General features: G+C 43.6%; 3 protein-coding genes across 3 annotated transcripts; 2 read left to right on the plus strand and 1 right to left on the minus strand.

Moving 5' to 3' along the window:
* Positions 1–346: 346 nt before the first annotated feature.
* Positions 347–3943, minus strand: hmces (5-hydroxymethylcytosine binding, ES cell specific). Its single transcript, XM_071537849.1, has 7 exons — positions 3760–3943; positions 3402–3616; positions 2846–2989; positions 2607–2759; positions 1582–1736; positions 1304–1496; positions 347–1189 (listed from the first exon to the last, which is right to left on the minus strand). Exons 2-7 carry the CDS (start codon positions 3588–3590, stop codon positions 998–1000), a joined length of 1026 nt encoding a protein of 341 aa, XP_071393950.1. The 5' UTR covers positions 3591–3616; positions 3760–3943; the 3' UTR covers positions 347–997.
* A 1984-nt stretch (positions 3944–5927) lies between these two features.
* On the plus strand, positions 5928–12052 carry LOC139659542 (tubulin monoglycylase TTLL3-like). The gene is made up of 14 exons (XM_071537847.1): positions 5928–6018; positions 6950–7047; positions 7489–7651; positions 7779–7834; positions 7948–8076; positions 8198–8312; positions 8435–8542; positions 8645–8837; positions 8953–9101; positions 9183–9426; positions 10249–10508; positions 10671–10846; positions 11000–11506; positions 12008–12052. The coding sequence occupies exons 1-14, from the start codon at positions 5928–5930 to the stop codon at positions 12050–12052; spliced, it is 2334 nt and encodes a 777-aa protein (XP_071393948.1).
* Positions 12053–12111: 59 nt separating this feature from the next.
* Positions 12112–19416, plus strand: uqcrc1 (ubiquinol-cytochrome c reductase core protein 1). Its single transcript, XM_071537855.1, has 13 exons — positions 12112–12198; positions 13818–13958; positions 14155–14241; positions 14398–14527; positions 15019–15217; positions 15518–15597; positions 15705–15820; positions 16767–16910; positions 17387–17547; positions 17685–17770; positions 17933–18021; positions 18609–18684; positions 18796–19416. Exons 1-13 carry the CDS (start codon positions 12136–12138, stop codon positions 18858–18860), a joined length of 1437 nt encoding a protein of 478 aa, XP_071393956.1. The 5' UTR covers positions 12112–12135; the 3' UTR covers positions 18861–19416.
* Positions 19417–21661: the final 2245 nt, after the last annotated feature.

Here is a 21661-nt window from a genome sequence, read left to right on the forward strand (position 1 = left end):
CTTTGTATATTTGCAAACTTCTCAATCATCTTGTGGGGAAGGCAAAAGCTGTGTTGTCAATCTCCATATCTGTCTCTGCCAACTGCTGGTGTTGGCAAACGATTTAAGTGCTTGACATTTCTTTTAACCGATCAGATCTTTAACTGTCTGTTCGTATATTATGTTTAGACTTTGAATTGCATCATAGAGGACAAGATAGGATACATAACTTTGAAAAAGAAAAAAAAATGTGGGGGGAAGTATTGGCATTCATCATTATTATATTATTAATATGATAAATGCATAGCATCTACATTGTTTGCAAATGTCTTTGCGTTTCAAGTAATAAGGGTAATAAAAAATCTTGAATAAAGCATATTGTGTTTATTCTGTCTGACATTTATTGACATCTTCAGAATGAAAGTATGAAGCTGAAATTGTGTTCCAGTGCTGCCAGCTAACCGGAAGTTTTTGTTGAATTTATAAAACATTTAGCAATCACTAACATAAGAAACATAGCCAGAATATGCAGCCTTTTTGTTCATGCCTGTCTTCTCAGCCTCATTCATAAGCTAACAGTAAAAAAGAATACAAAAGATGAAGCCTAAATGCTCAATAAAGCAGAGTTTTTGGTCCTAGTCCACATTAGAGCTGCAACGATTAATCGATTAGTCGATTAGTTGTCAACTATTAAATTAATTGCCAACTATTTTGATAATCGATTAATCGGTTTGAGTGATTTTTTAAGAAAAATAAGTCAAAATTCTCTGATTCCAGCTTCTTAAATGTGAATATTTTCTGGTTTCTTTACTCTATGACAGTAAACTGAATATCTTTGGGTTGTGGACAAAACAAGACATTTGAGCACGTCATCTTGGGCTTTGGGAAACACTGATCGACATTTTTCACCATTTTCTGACATTTTATAGACCAAACAACTAATCGATTAATCGAGAAAATAATCGACAGCTTAATCGACAATGAAAATAATCGTTAGTTGCAACCCTAGTCCACATCTTCACTTAGTTCTACGTTTCTTATTGGCACCCTGAAGCCACTGCTGCAGAGGCCCTGCAGACTTGGGACGAGTCTCTGGCTTGCTTTCTTGCTCTCCTTTAGTCTCACAGCCATTGGGCTCCTTCCTCTTCGAAGGTGTGCTGCTCTTCAGCCAGCTCATCATCTTCTTACTGCTGGCTGTGGGCTTGGGCTCCTAGGGGTCAAGGGTCAGATTTGTCAGTCGAAACCTTTCTACTTGCTAGACAACTGGCAGTGTGTGGCTGATTTTCCACCCAAAGTGAATGAAGTATCATAGTAAATGCAATACCTTCTTGCTCTGAAGATCTACTGGCTGCAGGCACTGTGGGGAGTCGTTGCGTGAGTTGTTGACTATCGAAGAGACGGGGTGAAAGGTCAAAGTGTTTTTAGACTGGAGCAGTTTCAGGGCATCTAAAGACTTCACCTCACCAAAATTAAGCCATCTTCTCACTTCTTCCTCTCCCTCCAGAATTGCTGGCATCCTAAAACATAACCACAGTGATTTGAGGCTTCATACTGACACAAATTTAAATAAACACAGCACGTTTGCCCATCAACAAACCTTACCTGTGATGGATGTCTTGCAGGTTTGAGGAGGCATCCACAGTGATGACACTGTAGGTGTAAAGGGGCTCTCCACCATCTGGGGGTGTCCAGCAGTCAAACAGTCCAGCCATGGTGAGCAACTTCCACCCAGTCCACTCATCTGTCTCTTTGTCTTCCTAGTTAAAACACAGCAGAGTGGAGGAGCAGGGTCATATAAATACAATGTTTATTGAAATAGTGAAAATGAGCAGTTTATGAAAATACAGGTGATGGACTTGTGTATGTATTATGCATGACTCTTAAGAGTCCCCACTCTGGCGCTGACGTTACAAGCAGGCATTTGTATACTATGGAAGCCCATTTCCGCCAGTGTGATGAAAAAAAAAAGATCCTGTAAGTCATTAAAATTAGAAACTTTCTCAAAATAATAACTTAGTATCTCAAAATAATGAGAATCCTTCTCAAAATAATGACTTGGTTTCTCAAAATAAATCTCTCAATCTCTCATAAATATCTCAAAATAATTACTTTGAGATTACTTTGTCATTATTTTGAGATGCTAAGTCATTTTGAGATACTAAGTCATTATTTTGAGATACTAAGTCATTATTTTGAGAAAGTATCTCATTATTTTGAGATACCAACTCATTTTGAGAAAGTCTCTCATTATTTTGAGATACTAACTCATTTTGAGAAAGTCTCATTATTTTGAGATACTAACTCATTTTGAGAAAGTTTCTCATTATTTTGAGATACTAACTCATTATTTTGAGAAAGTTTCTCATTATCATGACTTACAGGACCGTTTTTTTCATCACACTGGCAGAAATGGGTTTCCATAATATGCAGCATAAACGCTGAATTCTACACAAAAGAAACTGGTGGACACAGTGCACATTGTGGCATTGGCCCCTCTCCCAAACAGGAAATTTTTAGCTATGGCAATTTCCGGCTGCGCTGCATTCTCTCTACATTTGTTTTTGATGAAAAATGATGAATGCCAATGTCGATGGTGCTTATATTGCTGTAGACATTCCAGTACTAACCGCTTTCAGGTCAGGGACGGCCTCCTCTGGAGCGCAGGGTCTCTGAGTCTGTGGAAAGTAGATGAAGAAAGGCTGCTTGTCCTTCTCCTGCTTCCTCCACTCGTAAAAGCCGTCAGCCAGGATGACACAGCGCTGTCCTTTTAGCAGGGGGTCCTTTAGGGGGAATACAAGGTGATAAGAGAGACAGAAACAAAACATGATGATGGAAATGAAGCAGTGTTGTGAGAAACTGTACGCACCTTGTAAGACTTCTTCTGCAACAGACTCTCACTGCGGCAGTTGCTGGTGTTGAACTGCATCTTGCTCGGGTCGTTCTCCCTGAACCAGGCAGGTACCAGGCCCCAACGCATAGCAGCCAGCACACACTTGTCCGCAGGCGCATCCTGAAGACACACACATTATCAAACCCATTTAGACCCCCTGCTGGTGTTTTTTACATTTACATTCAATTTTAGGCATTTAGCTCAGTGGTTCCCAAAGTGGAGTCCAGAGACCACCAGGGGGCCTTCAGAGGGTTACAGGGGGTCCCCAGCAAAATAAAGAATATTTTATTTTCACTTGTCACTTATCTTCACCTTGGAAGGCAACCCAACGACAGAATGTATAAGGGTGACTATTTGTTTCTTTATTATAGGTTTTACTGTATCCACTGTTGTTATCACCACACCTACAGTATAGACAGCTATGCAAATATCTACAAGTCATAACTAACAAAAGCCTTCAAAGATGGGTTCGCTGAGATAAAAAATCTTATCAAATGGGGGAAAGAGTTTATGAGAGAGCGAGAGAGTTTACCTTATCAAAATGTCTCTGAGACAGCAGGACGGGACTCATGGACTGGGGACTCTTGTTGTATGATGGCCGGTATTTCTCTGCATCTCCATCCCTCCACCTGGGCTTCCGTCGCCGACCTCTTCGGTCTCTGTAACGGGAGGCTCGGCTCACCTCGCCCGGGGCCAGAGTGCATGCAGTTCTCCCACACATCGTGTACAACTTCACTGTTCAGTTACCTTAAATGTTCAACATGTTTTGTAAGCGGAGTGCTGATATTTATGCCATGTGTTTAAATTTGGTCAGCACGCTACATGCTAGCGTCGGTTAATTTCTCTCTCTGGTTATAATGTAACCGCTGACAAAGATGTTTTCTGCTTACCTGTCCAACACCTTTGGCTGTGCTGTTGTTGCATATAGCTCTCCAGTGTCAACCTCTTCGGTGTGTGTATGGGCGGTGTGTGTGTGTGTCTACGGTGCGGGACAGGATTTGTCTGGACTTGAAACGTTTGAGTGAGGGAGCACGTGACACAGTGACGTAGAGCTGCGCGCCGTTGTGAAACGGTGTAGTCAAATATCGTCTATTTAAAAATAAAAACGGTCCACCTTTCAGTCTACAAAAAAAACTGGCATTAACTCTGGCAGCGGTATGCCCCCCCACCAACACTTTGCCCGACACAAAGATAGCATAAAGCTCAGTGGAGGAAGAAGTAGAGAGCTCGAGCTGCTGCTTGTGTTCACTCTGCCGCTACTTCCGGGTACCATCGAAAAGCGCGACGGGACAAATGCAATAAATATAAAAGTGTGAGATATGGTTTACTCAGATTATTTTACATTAACGTTCAGGGAAAGTAATCCCTGGTCTACTGTTGCACATATCTTTTGTTAAAGACATTTTATTTGGACCAAATTTTGTTGACATCCCGAGCGAAAATGTACCTCTTGTTGTAGAAATGCACAGCACCATAACAGAAGTAGGCTACTGTAATGTTGTAAAATCCAGTTCCTACCTTATTACGGATTAATAATAAGGCATAACACAAAATCACGTACAAAATGATGCTGGTGCTCACCACATCCGCTGCAGTGTTTGTGTAAGCGGGGTTTTACCACCACCTGCTGGTGCATCAATAAAAGTGAGACTGTACAGCATGGTCAAGATGTAAAAATCATCACTACTGCACAACACACTCTATTTTGCGTATTGAAATGTAGGCTATCTTAGCATCTAACAAATTCCCATTGTAGTAATCCTTGAAGACCTTTGATAACAATCGATTTTTCTTTGAAACTTCGATTTATTCTTTGTACAGATTTATTTGACCTCAATGAATCCAATAGCCCAAATTTAGAGGCATGTTGTGCATATATCGTAGCAAAAATAAATTCATATTATAGTGATACAGGAGATGAAAATTACCATAAAGTACGATAAGGTCAGTCAGGTCAAACTCAGTAGCCTACATGGGTACCAGAGTCCCTATAGGAATATTGTTGGAATATTATAGTGATTTTCCATTATTGTATCTGTCTCTTAAAACAGTCCTCATGTCAAAGCAAGCCACGCCTGCTTGGTAAATTAAGACGTAAAAAACATTTCATGTTAGGTTAAATCTAAAACAATCAGGTTTGTGTCAGCATCAGCCCGTAAAGCGGTTGCCAGGGCGACAGTAAACATGTAGAGCTCCGTTGAAACCGGCACCAAGTTACACCTGAGCATTTTAACAGGTAAGAGGAACAAAAACAAAACAGTGCTTTGTAGACCTTTGTTTAGAGTGGTGCAACATTTAACATTTTTGTGTAAAAGTTTAAAATGTTTGGTTTTGTTACTTTACCAGCTAGCTAGCTACATTGTCTCAATGAGGGAGCACTGGTTGCGAGCATTTACGTGGCTTCGCAGCTCAAAGTGATGCTACCTGATGAATTCAACCAGAAATGAAATTATTCAGGCAACCTGTCTATCTGGAATGACTGCCCAAGCTCACATATAGATGACATAGTATGAGGGAAAAGGTGACAGGCGTTTGGTGGAGGAACTTTTCTCACAATGTTGCTTGCTACAGTTGGCCAACATTCCTGTTGTTAGAGTCAGGTTATGTCTCCAGATCTGAGCCATTGTCCCACAGTATCTGAAGGAAGACTGAGTGTAACACTGCCCTGTCCAGGGTGCTTCAAACCTGACAGGTGTAGCCAAGCTGTCTCCTGCACAGCAGTTTGACCCATTTTATATTCCACTGCATAGATAGACTGTTCTACAAGACCAGTAGACAGCATGAGACAATGTTTTAAGAACTGTATTTGAAATGTGTTGAATTGTTTCTTTTTTATGAGCAAGTAACATTGCCCCTGGTGTGACAGTTTTATACAAATAATTAAGTGCTCTAAGACACTTTTACTTTGTATGATTGTTGCCCAGTTGAATACTTGCCAATGTCCTCTACAGCAGTTGCCTGACCAAACCAAGCAACAACGTGGAAGAAAAGATTGCCCTGAAGAAGCATGAGATAGTCAACCTGCCGGAGCCCCGGACCGCTGAGAGCTACTGTCAGTATGGAAGCCACCAGGTCCAGACAGTCTGTCCAGCTGGGCCAGGAGGGAGACCGGGCTACTGACGGATGTCCCACACCATGCCCAGACAGTGGTGAGAGACAGAGAGCAGCTAGCAAACACCATACCTGTCTGAACTGAACCAGCCATCTTCCTGCCCCCTGAATGGGCAGTTGTTACACACTGACAGAAACAACTGTTACTTTGACAGACAGTCAGTACCCAAAATTAAGATACACAGAAGATTGAGAAGACAAATAACATTTATCTGAAACAACAGTATAAGCTAATGCTGCATGACTAATATGACTTACACTCCAGAGGATTTGAACTTTGTGTTCATACAGTGGGCCTATAAATCAAGAATGTTGAATTAATCATGAGGTCACACTCATAAATGCCAGGTGGCCAAATGTTTGAATTCAGAGGCCGTGCATTAAAGTTTCATGGCCTTGCCCTTTTTGGTCCTGTGGTGAAGGTGTCAAGCCTTAAGCTTCGGTTACAGTCTCTATGGCTTTGTGAACACCATGCTAAATATATCTTGAATACTCATTACATTACACCCAAGTGCTGTTATGACTCATACATTCTATTGATCATCCAGCAGGTGGTGTTTTGGTTATACTCGATCAAGTATATTTGCAAATATCAAGTCTGCTGCAGAAACTGTAGCAATGCTTTTGCAAATGCTGTCCAAATGGAGCAAGCAAGCACTTGAAAGCTGTGATACACTATGTCACCTTTTAGGGCAATGTTGTAGAGGAAAATCACCCGAGGAGATGTCACAACACTCCTGCATTCATTACACTGAACTAGCCAGCGGTGCAACCAAGCCACAGAGAAAAGCCTGCAAACAAGTAGCCATACCCAACACACTGCACTAACATTAACACCTAAAGCTGCAGTAATTCTCAAGCCTCGTAACGGCCACTGAGTATAATTTACTCATTAGACCTATATTCTCATATATGTGTGTGTGTGTGTGTGTGTGTGTGTGTGTGTGTTTCTGTATGTGTCAGCAACAGCTACTGAGGGCAAAGTACACCGCAGCATCCTCAACCTCCCTGTTGTTAACCCAGAGAGATTGAAGACAGCCAAGGCCCTGGTGGACAAAGCTGTGAAGGTGAGTATCTTCAGGAGCTTAATGACTCTGTTTCTGTCCACGTTACTTAAAGAACCATCTCATAATTGCGGTGTGGCACTGTCACCCCTGGCTTTGATTAAGCAGAGACTTACTGGATTCAAATATTTTGCACACTGGAATTTAGTATCCGAGCGTATACTGCTAGGACCGACAGTATGTGACAGCTAAACATGAGTAATCCATCAAGGAATCCATAAGGACTTTATAGATTCCTTGTAATTCATGTAATTTGAGGCTGTAAAAGGATGCTGGAGAAAAACAGGTCTTTATTTTCAGATGATGACAGATTAAAGTTACAAAAAGCTTTTCCATCTGCAAGTCAAACTCACATAATTGCACATCATTTAGATAGTCAAATAAATTTCCAATGGTCCCAAGAAGTCATCTGTTATTTCTGTCTCTTCTTGTCTGTTCTGTCAGATGCATAAGATATTTTCTGTCCAGGGCCCTTACCCTGTAGTCAGGGCAGCACTGAGGGCCAGAGGCTGGGTTGAGCGTCGCATGCCACGCCCCAACCAGCGTGTGAACCGGCGTCGCGGAGATGAGTACGGCGAAGGAACCGACACCAATGATGCCGAGGACAGTGATGACAATGACTGTGAGCTGGATGAAAGTGTGGTTGTTTTCGAATTCACATTTCCCATTATGTTGAGTGTGGATATTTGATCTGTCTAGCCTCTCCGCTCCTTACCATCACTAATTCTCCTCAGACAACCCAGACGATGTCGAAAAAGAGTACGATCCAGATGGAATGTGTGACCTCATGGTAAAAACTATTTTTGCGCATGCAGACGTCTGTGGGCGCTGTACTTGGGGTGATATTGCTTCTTCTCTTCACAGATTCAGCTCTCTCATCAATTCCCTCTTCTTGTTCCACAGTCCCGCCTGGTGCGGAACGAAATGGCGTACTTCTATTGGACAAACCGTAGAGAGACCATTGACACACACACCTTGCAAAAGGAACAGATTACCAATCATTTTGCGAAATCAGACAGCTTCACCACCAAGGTACAATTATGCTATTATCGTTTCTTATAAAAACGATAATAGCGATAATAACCATAAAGTGTCTCCTCAGTGGTCCCTTGTCCCACCCATGATCAGCACCTCTCTTTAATCCACCCATCAGGTGGGGTTGTGTGTGAACCTGAGGAACCTGCGCTGGTTCGATTCAGCTGACCCAGACACTTTCTTCCCACGCTGCTACAGGCTAGGAGCAGAGGATGAGAAGCACGCTTTCATTGGTCAAACATCACTTAATTTATCGCATATCTTTTTCTGCTGTATTTCCAGCCATTTTCAGCCTTCACTCATTCAGAAAGCTTACAATACTAACCTCTATTTCTGTCTCTGTCTCTCTCCGTAGAGGACTACAGGAGAACAGCCTGCACTAGTCTTTTGCAGTGCATTGTGGAGAGGAAGCAGGGTGTTCAGGGAGAGGAACAGAGCCGTGGCAAGGGTCAGTCAGATCAGAGTGAGACTTGTCTGGTTTCAAACCATCTCTCACCTAATTATCTGCATAGTTACTCAGTACAGCCACATAGAAAGAGCTGGCATTTTGTTTCTTCACCCTTAGGTCAGAGGAAACGATGTAAACGACGAGCCACAGCATTGGTGCCTTCCAAAATTATTGACAGTGCGCTGAAAGTTTGCCAGGAGTTCCTGGATAGTCTTGAGCACAATGACATAGACATAAGCTTGAAGACACCGCCAACACTTACAAAAGAGCAGTGGGCAGAGTTTATCAACAATTACTACCTTGTTGTTCAGTGAGTACACTGGGTGCAAGTATGTGTGGGAGAGACAGAGAGAGAGGGAAAGAAACCAAAGTGCTCTTCAGTATCTCACCACAGAGTCGCTCCTTCTCTCTCCTCTCTCGCTCAGTGATGGAGCAGAGATCGAGGACAGTGTTCGTTTTGTGGACCGCTGCCAGGCCATGCTGCAGAGGCTGCGGGAGGTCAGTCCACAGCTGGACACAGATGGTATACACAACATCTGGATCATCAAACCTGGAGCCAAGTCCAGAGGCAGAGGTGAGACGGGTCGGACGCCACCAGACAGTTTATGAAGTATCTGCCGAAGTCCTGACCAACCTGTTTCCACATGACTTCTAGGCATTATGTGTGCCAAGCGTCTGGGTGAGATCCTCAGGTTGGTAGACAGTGACCCAGCCCTGATCAAGGACAGCAAGTGGGTGGTGCAGAAGTACCTGGAGCGCCCCCTGCTGATCTACGGCACCAAGTTTGACGTGCGCCAGTGGTTCCTGGTCACCAGCTGGAACCCTCTCACTGTCTGGTTCTATATGAAATGCTACCTGCGCTTCTCCACGCAGCCTTTCTCGCTGGATACACTGGACAGGTAAGACAGGGCAATTAATAAGGGGATGAGGAAAAAAGGAGAGGAAAGAAAGAAAGAAGCAGAGGTAAGACCAGGCAAACCATAAGGTGACCAGGAAAAAAGAGGAGACAGAGGGAGAGAGACAGAAAGAGTTCAGCATACGCTACGGTTATACTTGTCATTTCAGTAGGATTTTGAGATCTGATTCTAAAGATTGGATTTTATGAAATCATACCGTTGTATGTCCAGCAGTGTTGACACAACAACAAAAGAAAATATATTCCAAAATAAATCAAACACTAAAAAAATCAAACACTAAAAAAGAAACTTAACTCCTGCAAGCACCTTTTCCCCCTCTCCATGTCTTTACATTCCTTGTAGGGGCTGGATTGCATTTGGACTAGGCAGAATTCCAATCATAACGCAAGCCTGACCACTTCATATCTGGTTCTGAAGATCAAAGTCCAATTTTTGTGTGTCCAGACCTGTCACTAAATGTGTCTTGGCATGATCAAATGATAAAAGTGTAACCATAGCCAAAGAGGAGCAAGTTTAGGAAGTGGCTTGAGGGCACAGAGTAGTAAAACCATGATGAAAGGCTGTTGTGATTTTATCCCTTATCATCCCTTCCCCATTGTCTCTTTATGCCTCTGTCTGTTGTCCTCCATTACTCCTCTCCCATCTCCTCTCATTTATTAATTACCTCTCATTTATTTCCTCTCATTTATCATGAAAGGAAAAAGCTCCCGCACACTGTCCACTTGACTTGCAATTAAACTGATTTTATTAGGAACAACTCATTTATCTTTCTAACCTGTGCTTCCCTTCGCCCCGTCCTACCAGCTCTGTCCACCTGTGTAATAACTCCATCCAGAAGCACCTGCAGCCCTCCCAGCTGCGCCACCGAGGTGTCCCAGCAGACAACATGTGGTCGTGTGACCAGTTCAGGGCCTTCCTGTCCAGCCAGGGCCGGGCAGCTCAGTGGGGGACTGTGGTGGTCCCGGGGATGAAAATGGCTGTGATCCATGCAATGCAGACTGCACAGGATCTGATGGAGTCACGCAAAAACACCTTTGAGCTCTATGGTGCTGACTTCATGTTAGGTAGGACGTATCTAATATTTTAAAACTGCTTTTTCAAGTGCTACCAAATCATATATGGCAACTGAATTAAAATTGTCAGTAAAGATAGTATTCTTCCATGTACATTTTCTATGAAAAAAGGATATTTATCACTAGTTAGCTATTTTGTCATTACATTTTTAGGCCGTGATCTGCGTCCATGGCTGATAGAGATCAATGCCAGTCCCACCATGGCCCCCTCTACGGTTGTGACAGCCCACCTCTGTACTGCTGTACAGGAGGACACATTACGGGTTGTCCTGGACTGGAGAGTAGACCGGACCGCAAACACAGGAGGCTTTCAGCTCATATATAAGCAGGTGAAGAGAGATTGTTCTCCTGTTCAGGTTATAGTGCATATTATAGTGGCCTATTGTCAGGGTGTTATACTGTAGAGCTCACATTTTTTTCTTGTTCCTGTTCTTTCGTTTACACATTCATTAATTCATGCTCTCTGTTTCTCTGGTTTCAAGGCAGCAGTAGAAGTGCCACAGTATGTGGGAGTCAACCTACTTGTTGAGGGCTCCCAGATCAAACGCCCACGCCCACCTCCTCCTCCAAGGCTCTCCAACCCCCCTGAGGCTCGGCCTGTCCCCCCAGCACCGAGACGCTGCGCCCCCATCAAGGACAAGGAGCCTTTAGCAGAAAAAACAAAGCCTCCACCTGCAAAGACGTTCAAGACTGTGCGTCAGCTCAACTACGCCAACAGTGGGATTCAGCTCCCTGCTTCTCTTCCTCCTGAGCAGCCCATGCCCCTCCCAACTGAAACTTTCAGGCTTCACCTGCCTATGGGTGTAATCAACTCCTTCCAAATGCCCAGTAACGCCCAGTCCCACTCCATGTTTTTCTGGCGGAGGAGACCCCAGGTGTTGAAGCTCTGCTCAGAGAAAGTCCAACCCCGTGCCCCCGAGAGGCACCAAGGTCCATCTTTGCCCTTGGTGGTTACAGCCCTGAAGCCCTCTAGCAGTCCTACACCCACGGTACAGGTTCAGAAACATCTCCCAACACCAGGGCTTTCATCAAAGACTTATCAACACCCATGGCAGTGCAAACCAAAACACGTAACAAGACAAGGGGGATTGGCCAAACCATATGCTCCTTCAGTCAGAACTAACTTGAAGAAATGTATAGTAACTTAGTAGTCAACTTAGTAGTGTCATCCTTGCTCACTCATGCTGGTTTAATTCCTTCCTTCGAGGTACCACCACTAATTATTATACTTGTCACACACTCAAGTGCTTTGGTTGTAAATAATAACAAATATATCATGAAACAAATGTGGCTTTTTGGTGAATGTTGTTTTCTGTTAGAAATCAAGCGGCACAGAACAACTTCGTACTGCAGTGGCGGAACGAAGAGGAGAAACAAACCCAACAGGGACGGGATGTATTAATATATTTGTGGATAGTTGTTGTATACATCACTTTTACACTTTTTTTGGCAATTATGGTATCATCATGGTATCTACTACTTTGTTGCAGACTTTGTTGGAGGGGGGCGTTCATGTGTGGTTATCTCGCAGCTAAGATAATTCCGACAGCACTTGAAAGCAGCATCACGCGAGAACAGCCGCGCGAGTCACGACTTTCCTTTCAGTAACCTGGAAAAAATGGCGGCGTCCGTGTGCCGAGTCGGGAGTACCGTGGGTCGAGCCCTCGCCAAATCCCGCAGTGTAAGTTATCGTAAAGATGTCAGCCTTTTGTAACATAAAATGTCCCGGTTGATAACAGCACTACTCGTGATGTAGCAAACAAGCATCCATCGAAGAAGATGGACCGCTTGCTAATTCATTAGCCGCTAGCTGGCTAACCTGTCCACCGTCAGCAGCGGGAAGTGGTTTGTTAACCGGTTAGCATTAGCTAGCTAACGCTAATAGCGAATACAAGGTCAACTGTAAGGAAGACGTTATGTCTTATCACAACCACCTGATATGTAACACCCATCTTCTACGCATAATATCCAAATCAATTTGTCGCTGTTTTAATCGCCTTTGTCATTCGCAAGGTCATTCGCGATAGCTTCTGTCAGTTGTCCTCATTTGCCCTACCTAACTACCTAGCTAACGCAACGTTAGCTTGGCGACTTTGTGTCCAGACGGATGCTGACATTGACAGTCCAGTGGGTTTGTTACTCGGAAAAGTTTTGACTCTCTTTCACTTCTTGTCATCTCAAATCATAGTATGACAGTTGCATATAGCGACACAGCTATTTTAGACGACATTTGAACTGTCACGTCAAGTTGTAGCCGAGTAGTTATACAGTTATAAAACTGGACGTTAGCACACTCAAACTTACAATATAACGCAAACCTCCGCAAACGCTGAACAATTCTCCAACTTGCTGTTATCACTAAAAGACATCATACACATTTTATTTGACTTCTTGACCCTGCAAACATAACCTTTAGATTTGAATCAGGTTAATATCTCCGTTAGTTTCATAGTAAGGAAGTAACCAAGTATCACATAGTAACTAACGGAGATAGTTACTTTGTAACCATTACTATGAAACTAACTATCTCAGTTAGTTTCATAGTAATGGTTACAAAACCATAATAATCAAGGGCGGAAAGATCCGCATCACCACTGACATGTAATGAGTTGTTTCTTGGCCCAAGGCCTAACTGTTCACCACTTTTCATTGAAATCCGTTCATACGTTTTTGAGATATCCTGCTGACAGACAGACGAACTAACTAGGGGCTAAAACGACCTCCTTGGCGGAGATAATGAACAAGGAAGCTCCACATGGCAGCTACCCTAACTTTGTATTGTAGGTGAACAGGATTATTCTGAGTCGTGATTGGTATTTAATTTTAAGCTAAAACGTCTGCCCCCTTTTAACTCTCAAAGTCATATTTAACCTGTATATTTTTATGTTCTTAGTCGCTTCCCTTGTAGCTGTATTGATCAAGATGCCGGTGGTGGTGTCAATATCCTTTGCCAGTCTTAGTTTAGAGGCTGTTGATGTGCCAAGCCTGGTAGCTTGATGGTTAAATACTGACATTCCATTCTCAAGTGTCCTCCTGAGTCCTGAGTATGCCAGTTGTAGCTGGGCGATCTGTTATGGTTATTAAGTTTTCCCCCCTGACTTTGAGAAAGCATATGGTGGTAAGAATAATAATCTTCAAAAGCATGCAACAACCTTTAGAGACACACATAAAGTCATTTGAACTAATTTACATGCCTTCTGAAAGGAGAAGATAGAAAATACTTTGTTTGCAAAAGATAATGTGCAAGTGGTTCTGATTCTATGGTTGTTTTGAAATGACTCTGGTCTCTGCCCCCTCTAGCCCATCGTGCTGTCTCTGAGGCGTGGGCAGTCCTCAGTGAGCTATGCCCAGAGCCTGGTGGGAGCCCCTGAAACACGCCTCACTGCCATGGACAACGGCTTGAGGATTGCCTCTGAGGACACCGGACATGCCACATGCACTGTAAGAACATAGAATTAGGGGATTCCTTTAAAACAGTATACTCACACAAGATTGTCGACTCTGTAGGGCCCTATGAATTAAAAAATGCTACGCTTTTATCCAGTCTAGACTCACCCTTTCACCTTGACTGAATTTTGTTATGGATGGCTGTTGCAAATCAACTAATCCCATATACCTCCTGTCTTCCCTGTCTCAGGTTGGACTGTGGATTAGTGCTGGCAGCCGCTATGAGAGTGAGAAGAACAACGGAGCGGGCTTCTTCCTGGAGCATATGGCTTTCAAGGTACGCATCATGTCCTGGCATCAGGCGTCTTGACCTCAAATCTGCTAGAGAACTATGTTTTAAGCAGAATGCTATTTGAGCTATGTACCTGTTTGGCTAAACAGTTCCATTACACAGCTCTCCGTCTCTACTTCCACCTCTCCTCTCCCTCCCCAGGGGACCAAGAAGCACCCTCAGACAGCCCTGGAGCAGCAGGTGGAGTCCATGGGTGCTCACCTGAGCGCCTACACCTCCCGGGAGCACACTGCATACTACATGAAGACCCTGGCTAAAGACCTGCCTAAAGGTGAGATGACTAGTTACCCACCGTAGCCAGCATGGAAATCTATCCAGTATCAATATGTTTCTTAATGGCCCATAGCACAAAATGACCGTAATTTATCTGCTGGGGGGGTTGATGGGGTAGTTAATCAATACTAATGAGTCAAGGACGTTTTCAAGACTCACTGTCCAGCCTGTACTCTGTTTTGGAACAAAAACTCCCCAACCATTGGAATTTTAAGACACTCCCAACTCCCTCCCCGCACAAGTTTCTTTCTCCACGCATTTTCAACTGCTCAATAATGGAGGACAGTGGTACGAGCAAGCGTGCAGTGTTTTAAAAATCCTCGCTCTTAAGTTCCTAAGCATTCATGATACTGTGTACCTTCTTTGGAGAGTATTGTAAGTTGTCTGTTTTAGCAAATTAGTGTTTAATTTGTGATGCTGTAGAATCACACAGCGTGTGTACACTTCTTCTTGGTTGTGAATAGTCTGTCTCCCTCTGCGTTTCCCCAGCCGTGGAGCTGCTGTCAGAGGTGGTGCAGAGCAACTCGCTGAGCGAGGCGGATATCGAGCAACAGAGGGGTGTGGTGCTGCGTGAGCTAGAGGAAGTCGAGGGCAACCTGCAGGAAGTTTGCTTGGACCTGCTGCATGCCACAGCCTTCCAGGGCACCCCTCTGGGGCACAGTGTCCTTGGACCCTCCTCCAATGCCAGGTTGGAGGAAATGCAGATACATGCAAACATTCAGAACAACTCTGAATTGCTCTCTTCAGGCACACTGTTGTTTATACAGGCAGGCGAACAGTATTCTAATAATGCTTATGATTGTTTAATGCAGAGATGGTCTTAATTTTTCACCATGTAAATAAATCGCATCTCATTTTGCGTCTCTTGCTGTTTATCAGTGTGTGGGCCATTTTACATTTGTAACACATTAAAATAAGCACATTTACATTTTAAATCTTTCAACATTTCCTGTGCGAATGATGGTAATGTTTATGTCTTTTCTCCCAGGATTCTTACCCGTCAGGACCTCGTGGATTACATCAACAGCCACTACAAGGCTCCTCGCATGGTGCTGGCTGCTGCTGGAGGTAGGTCCTCTTCCTCCTAACAAGCACTGTCAGGAATTGCCTTTAGTGTGGTAGCCTGTGGATGTCTGCTGTGTCTGTAATGAGTGTCTGATCCGCCTCCTCTACAGGTGTGAACCATGAGGAGCTGGTCAGCTTGGCCAAGACTCACTTCAGCGGAGTGTCTTTTGAGTATGAGGGTGATGCCGTCCCTGTGTTGTCTCCCTGCCGTTTTACAGGCAGTGAGGTGAGATGTGTTGGGGGTGTTTGCAGGACTATGTTGTTATTAGTAGTAGTAGTAGTATTGTTTTTGTGGCTTTCAATGAAGAGTTTTAGTGTCCCATAGTCTGAATGCTGTCTCAGAGGCTTTCCCAGACTACTGAGAATGAAAGATCTGGGGTTGATCACTGAATACTTGTAATTTTATGGCATGAAATTGGTCAAATTCAAAGATATTGAATGTTCGCTATGGCACAAACATATTAAAATGAAACTAGATTTTAGATATAGAAACTAGAAATTAGATATAGTTATCAATTATAGTACTACAAAATTCTGATTCATTGATGAATTGATTTTTGAATTTTTGAAGTCATTAAATTATAAAAAATTGAATAGTTTATGCAACTATCGTCTTGTCTTAAAAAGTATATTTTCATAGCTTGCTAGTAGTAAATAGCTATGGCTTGATTAGCCCCGAACCGGTCCTTCTCTTGTTTTAACGTTAAAAGGAGAGAAGGACCGGTTCGGACTAGGTAGCTAGCTCTATGCTAACGTCCGCCTAGCTTGCTAGTTAGCCTGGCTAGCTAACGTCAATATGGCTATGGAATGTGATCTTCGAATAATGGTTGAATAGTTCCCAGTGAATATCGAATAGTATTTTTGCTTGAAATGCCCATCCCTAATTTCAACATTGGTATTATTTTACACATGCATTATCTAGGCATAAGTAGAAGAAATCCAGCACATGCAACCTGACGTCGCAGCGCAATGCATCTGTAACAGAATTTTACAGCGGTAACAGACTCTCATTTGAAATGAATGAAATTCCATTGGAGAGTAATACATTCAACACAGTGTGATTCTGGCCTGAGATTGAGCATGCAGTGTAGGTAAGGATATTATTTTCACTGCCAATGTAATCAGATCATTAACACGTCTTGTTGCTCTGTTCCTATCCTGCCTCTCCACAGATTTCTATGCGTGACGATGATTTGCCTCTGGCACATGTTGCCATCGCTGTGGAGGGTGCAAACGCTGCCAGCCCAGACATTGTGCCTCTCATGGTGGCCAACTCCATCGTCGGCAGCTTTGACATCACCTACGGTGGTGGAAAGGTCAGGAAAGTGGAATAACGTGTGTCTACTAGCATTGTCTGTTTTTTAGTTGATGCACTATGATGAACTATAATTGGGATACCATGGGACACCTCCAAAAATGAATCCATCATATTGACTCATCATTGTACCCCCTTTAAGCTTTGCCCACTCGAGGCTGCACATGCCTTGAGTGGCCATTATCGAGGGGCAGATAATGCTCCTCTCTGAAAACCTGGGTCAGGGGCCTCACCCCTGCTTCTGGACCTGTCGGGAGGAACAAAAGCTGAGATGCAGATGCAGCTACCGAAACATCTTTTTGAACAGTTTAGTCTTGGTGCTTTGTAAATCCTCCATCTCCAACAGCTGAATATGTAAACCATCTCTGGGTAGAGCAGTGTTTCTTAATATTTTCTAGTTTGCCACTGGAAATGTTGTCTCAAACAATTGAAAGAATATCACTTATTTTCCTGTCTTTGTGTGTGGCACGTGTGCAGCATCTGAGCAGTCGTCTGGCCCGCCTGGCGGTGGAGGAGAAACTGTGCCACAGCTTCCAGGCCTTCCACTCCTCCTACAGCGACACCGGCCTGCTGGGCATTTACTTTGTGACTGACGGGCTCCACATCGACGACATGATGCACTGGTCTCAGAATGCCTGGTCAGTGGGGACCACAGGAGAGAGACGCATACACTTGACATTGATACACCAGTTTGTTTTTAATCCATATGTGGTGTTCCATATTTTGATTATAAAATGAGCCTAACGTCCTTTCTTCCACTTTGTACTACTTGCAGGATGAACCTGTGCACCACAGTGACAGAGAGTGATGTAGCCAGAGGCAAGAATGCTCTGAAGGCCAGCCTGGTGGGACAGCTTAATGGTACTTGATGGATCTTTCATGTATTCACTCTCACTCACTCACTCACTCACTCACTCTCTCACACACACACACACACACACACACACACACACACACACACACACACACACACACAGCTTCCTGTGAGTCACAAGTCAACACAGCTGTTTCTTTGTGTTTTAGGAACAACGCCGATTTGCGACGACATCGGCAGACACATCCTGAACTATGGCCGTCGTATTCCTCTGGCAGAGTGGGACGCCCGGATCGATGTGAGTTGACATTCTGAAGCTCTGCCCCTCTGAGTCAGGCTAGCTACACACCAGATGATTATCAGGCTGATTCATCCTGTCGATCAGAGAGGAAATCCTGATTGGAGGCTTGGTTGGGACCGATGGTTAGCACAGATTCTGTGGTTGTGTGAGGCTCCTGAACAAGGCCTGGTGTGTGAGGATCATAGACTCATTCTAAGAGCGGTGACAGCTAATAACCAACGAGAGCCGAGTTTACAGTGAGGTGAGGTGGAGTGAGCTGTCCACTGCCTTCTTGTTTTGATTGGTGTCTTGTTGAAATTCTGCGAGTTCCTGCGAGATTAGCGGTCCTGACGTCAGTAACATTTCGGGAGTCATAGTGTACAGTCTCTGATACCTCATCCTTGCCTAAATGTCTACTGTGAGCATATTTAAACTGAGAGGAAAAAAAATATCTGTGAAATCCATTATGTGTGTGATGCCATGTCCTTTCAAAATCAGTATTTAAAGTCTTCTCACCTGTCCCCAGCATATACTGATGCACACACACACACACCTCTTGGCTCTAGCATTCATACCTATCCCCTCCTCCCCATCTCTCCATTCAGGCTGTGACCCCCAGGATGGTACGCGACGTCTGCTCCAAATACATCTATGACAAGTGTCCCGCTGTGGCCGCCGTCGGTGAGTGCTGCCACGGTTCTCGCCCTGTCGTAAACAAGGTTTGGCTCAGAGAGTCGGTGTTGTATGGCTGTGTTGCTCTCTAACCTTTCCTCTCCCGCCTCTCTCCACCAGGCCCCGTCGAGCAGCTGCCCGACTACAACAGAATGCGCAGTGCCATGTACTGGCTGAGGTTCTAAGATATCCATCATCGTGCTGCTCCATGTGCGTGTCCCACATTTGCTCCTCATCTTCCTCCTCGCCCCCCTCCCCTCCCTCGTTCCTTCCATCACCACAAGAGTGAAGATCGGAGGATTGCCTACACCTCGGCTCAACAGCGCAGGCAGCCATCCATTCTACTCCCTCTTCTCTCCCGCCTCCGTGCCTCCCTCTCTTATCCCGCCCGCTAATCACTGTTAGTTAGTTATGAGGGGGAGGGGGGCAGCCAGTCTGCACGTTGTTGAGTTTCACTGTAATTAGCAATGATTAATTATCAATAATTACCTCTTGATTGTATTAGGTCCATGTCATCACCTGGTACTGACTTGGAGAGGAGGGGGAGGGGGACTTTTGAATATTAAATGATCCACCTGCCGTTAAAACAGGATACTGTACGACTGGTACAACCAGTAGTGTGGAGCAGAAGTATATTTATAAATTGCTTTAACATGTTGTTTCTGTCCTCTATTGTACATAATAGGAGCTCTCATTCCGACAAAAATAAAATACTCTAAAACATTTGTTTCCCATGGATCTGTAGTGTATTGCAAATTGAAGCTGTTGTATTACATAATTGTTTGAATATGTGCAGTATAAAATATGCGTGGGACATATTTACTGATGTGAGTAGGTTTGCATTGTAAGTATACAAGATATTTCAAAGTCCCTGTAACATGGTGAGGTCACTTAGGTTTTTTTTTTACACTGTTTTGCAATTTAATTTCCAGCTACCATGTGGCTTTCATTGCTTATTGATCCATTTTGGGAAAGGATTCAAAATCTTAACTTTGAGGCACATGCGCAAGAGCAACAACCAGTTAAGTAAAATTGCTCTATTACACAGAATGAAATGTACTTAATTTAAGTTTTAAGTAGAATGACAATCTTGATGTTTGGATTCTTCATGGGCAATTGCTGTTGAGCCTCATCCTTTAAGTCCAGTGTTTGTCTACACTTTGCTGGCGTTGAGGTTGATGCATAAGCAGTCACACTAAACAAAAAACAATATAATAATAAAACAAAACATTGTGGACAACTTGTGGATTTGGAAAATAAGTAAAACCCAGAGAAGAAGAAATGTGCCTGGAAATACTGTTCCTGTACTTTGTAGGCTGCTGTATTTCTGAAGACACCGACCTCACTCACCACACCTCCACATCAAAATAAAGATTATTCCACCTACTGTTTTTGCCAGGGCTAAAAATTCCACACAGCAGTGAATTTCAGTGTTGTTCAATGACCAGTACGCTTTCTGGCAAATATGGACTCTACTGAAGTCCAGACCACACATTCATGAGCACAGCTGTTGTCCCCACATTTTACGTTCTCTCCTAGAAGGACTCTGCTTTTTCTCTGTTCAGTCTTCAGTTTTATTTCACTTTCATGTTAGAGGTACAACATTTGTTTTTTGGTAAATTGCAGGTATTTGTATCTTACCACTGTGCTAATATCTTATTCTTGAATTTACGATTCTATTATAGCCTATACTGCCTTACCTGCCTTGCCTTGCCATACCAATTACTATATGATATGTTTTCTACGTGTATTTGAACTGTGGAATGATTGGTATGAAGTCAATGCTCACCAAGTAGAGTATCTATAGAAAGGATGAGATCACGGCTCTCTGAAACATTTTATTTAGCGTATGTTATATATGAGTGTATATCCAGAACCGACGTCACAACCTCAGCTGTAAACCAGGACCTGCTGTAGTAGCCTATATACAAGTTGAATCATGAGTTGTGTGACATCATCACTCCTGTGTTGTCCTGCGTCTTGCTATATCTGTGGCAGTGATGCTGCTGGTAGGGCCGGGACAGTTCTGTTTCAGGCTGACGCTCTAGCTCAGACTGAGAGTCAGTAGTGAGTATCTTCCACTGTCCCAGTTCATATGGAGGGTGCTGATTTAACGAGGCCTGATGACGTTGTTGTGACCCGCAGTTGTGTGTTTATCTGATGGTCACAGACCATCCCGATCCTCAGGGCCCTGAGGGCCCAACTATCTGATTCAGGCTGTACAAGTAATATGGTTATCATTAGTCAGATGAGGATTATTCCTTGATGGGCTGGACTGGAGGGAACTCAAGAAACGAGGTAGGCCTTGTCCTGTTCTCTCTTCCTCCTTGTTCTTCTCCTGAGGGCTTTCTCTCTCTCTCATTCCTCTCTCTAACCTCCAAACACCCGTACCCCTCCATTTCTGGATTCTGGATTTAGAAAAACTTGTGTAGCCTACTCATGCAATATGTTCTTTAAAAGTTCACTTACACATCTTGATTGACTTTTCCATGTCATACAGTCATGGAGAAATCCTGCAAGCAGCTCAAGGTGCCAGAGAGGATATGAGACACATAAGGAGTTGTGACAAAGTGCTGCCAGCACTTTGTCTAAGCTGGTTATCATGGTGTATAGTTGGATTCATCTTTTGGAAACCTGATCATGGAAATTGAAGAGAGGCTGTACCCAGACTTGTTTTAAAACCATATTCCACTTTATGAATATTAAAAAGTTATTTTTTTTACCAGTCAGCGTCTAACGAAGCTGTCCTGGGATCTGTAGCCACTACTGATATTCTAAATGTTATTACAACTGAAGCACTGTATTGCTTTGGCAACAGACTCTTTCCTGTCATGCCAATAAAGCTGATTTGAATTTGAATTTGATATTCAACCTTTGTTCCCCAACTTTAGTCATAGACAATGGGAAACGTAATCACTGTACAGTGCTATGAAAAAATATTTCCCCCTAGCCTGTCTGCATTGTTGCATAGCTGATAATTAACGAT

The sequence above is a fragment of the Centroberyx affinis genome, unplaced genomic scaffold, assembly GCF_046629955.1.
Source record: "Centroberyx affinis isolate AG114_WGS23_722 - 3 ecotype Tasmania unplaced genomic scaffold, CSIRO-AGI_Caff_v1 ptg003137l_1, whole genome shotgun sequence".
NCBI lineage: Eukaryota > Metazoa > Chordata > Actinopteri > Beryciformes > Berycidae > Centroberyx > Centroberyx affinis.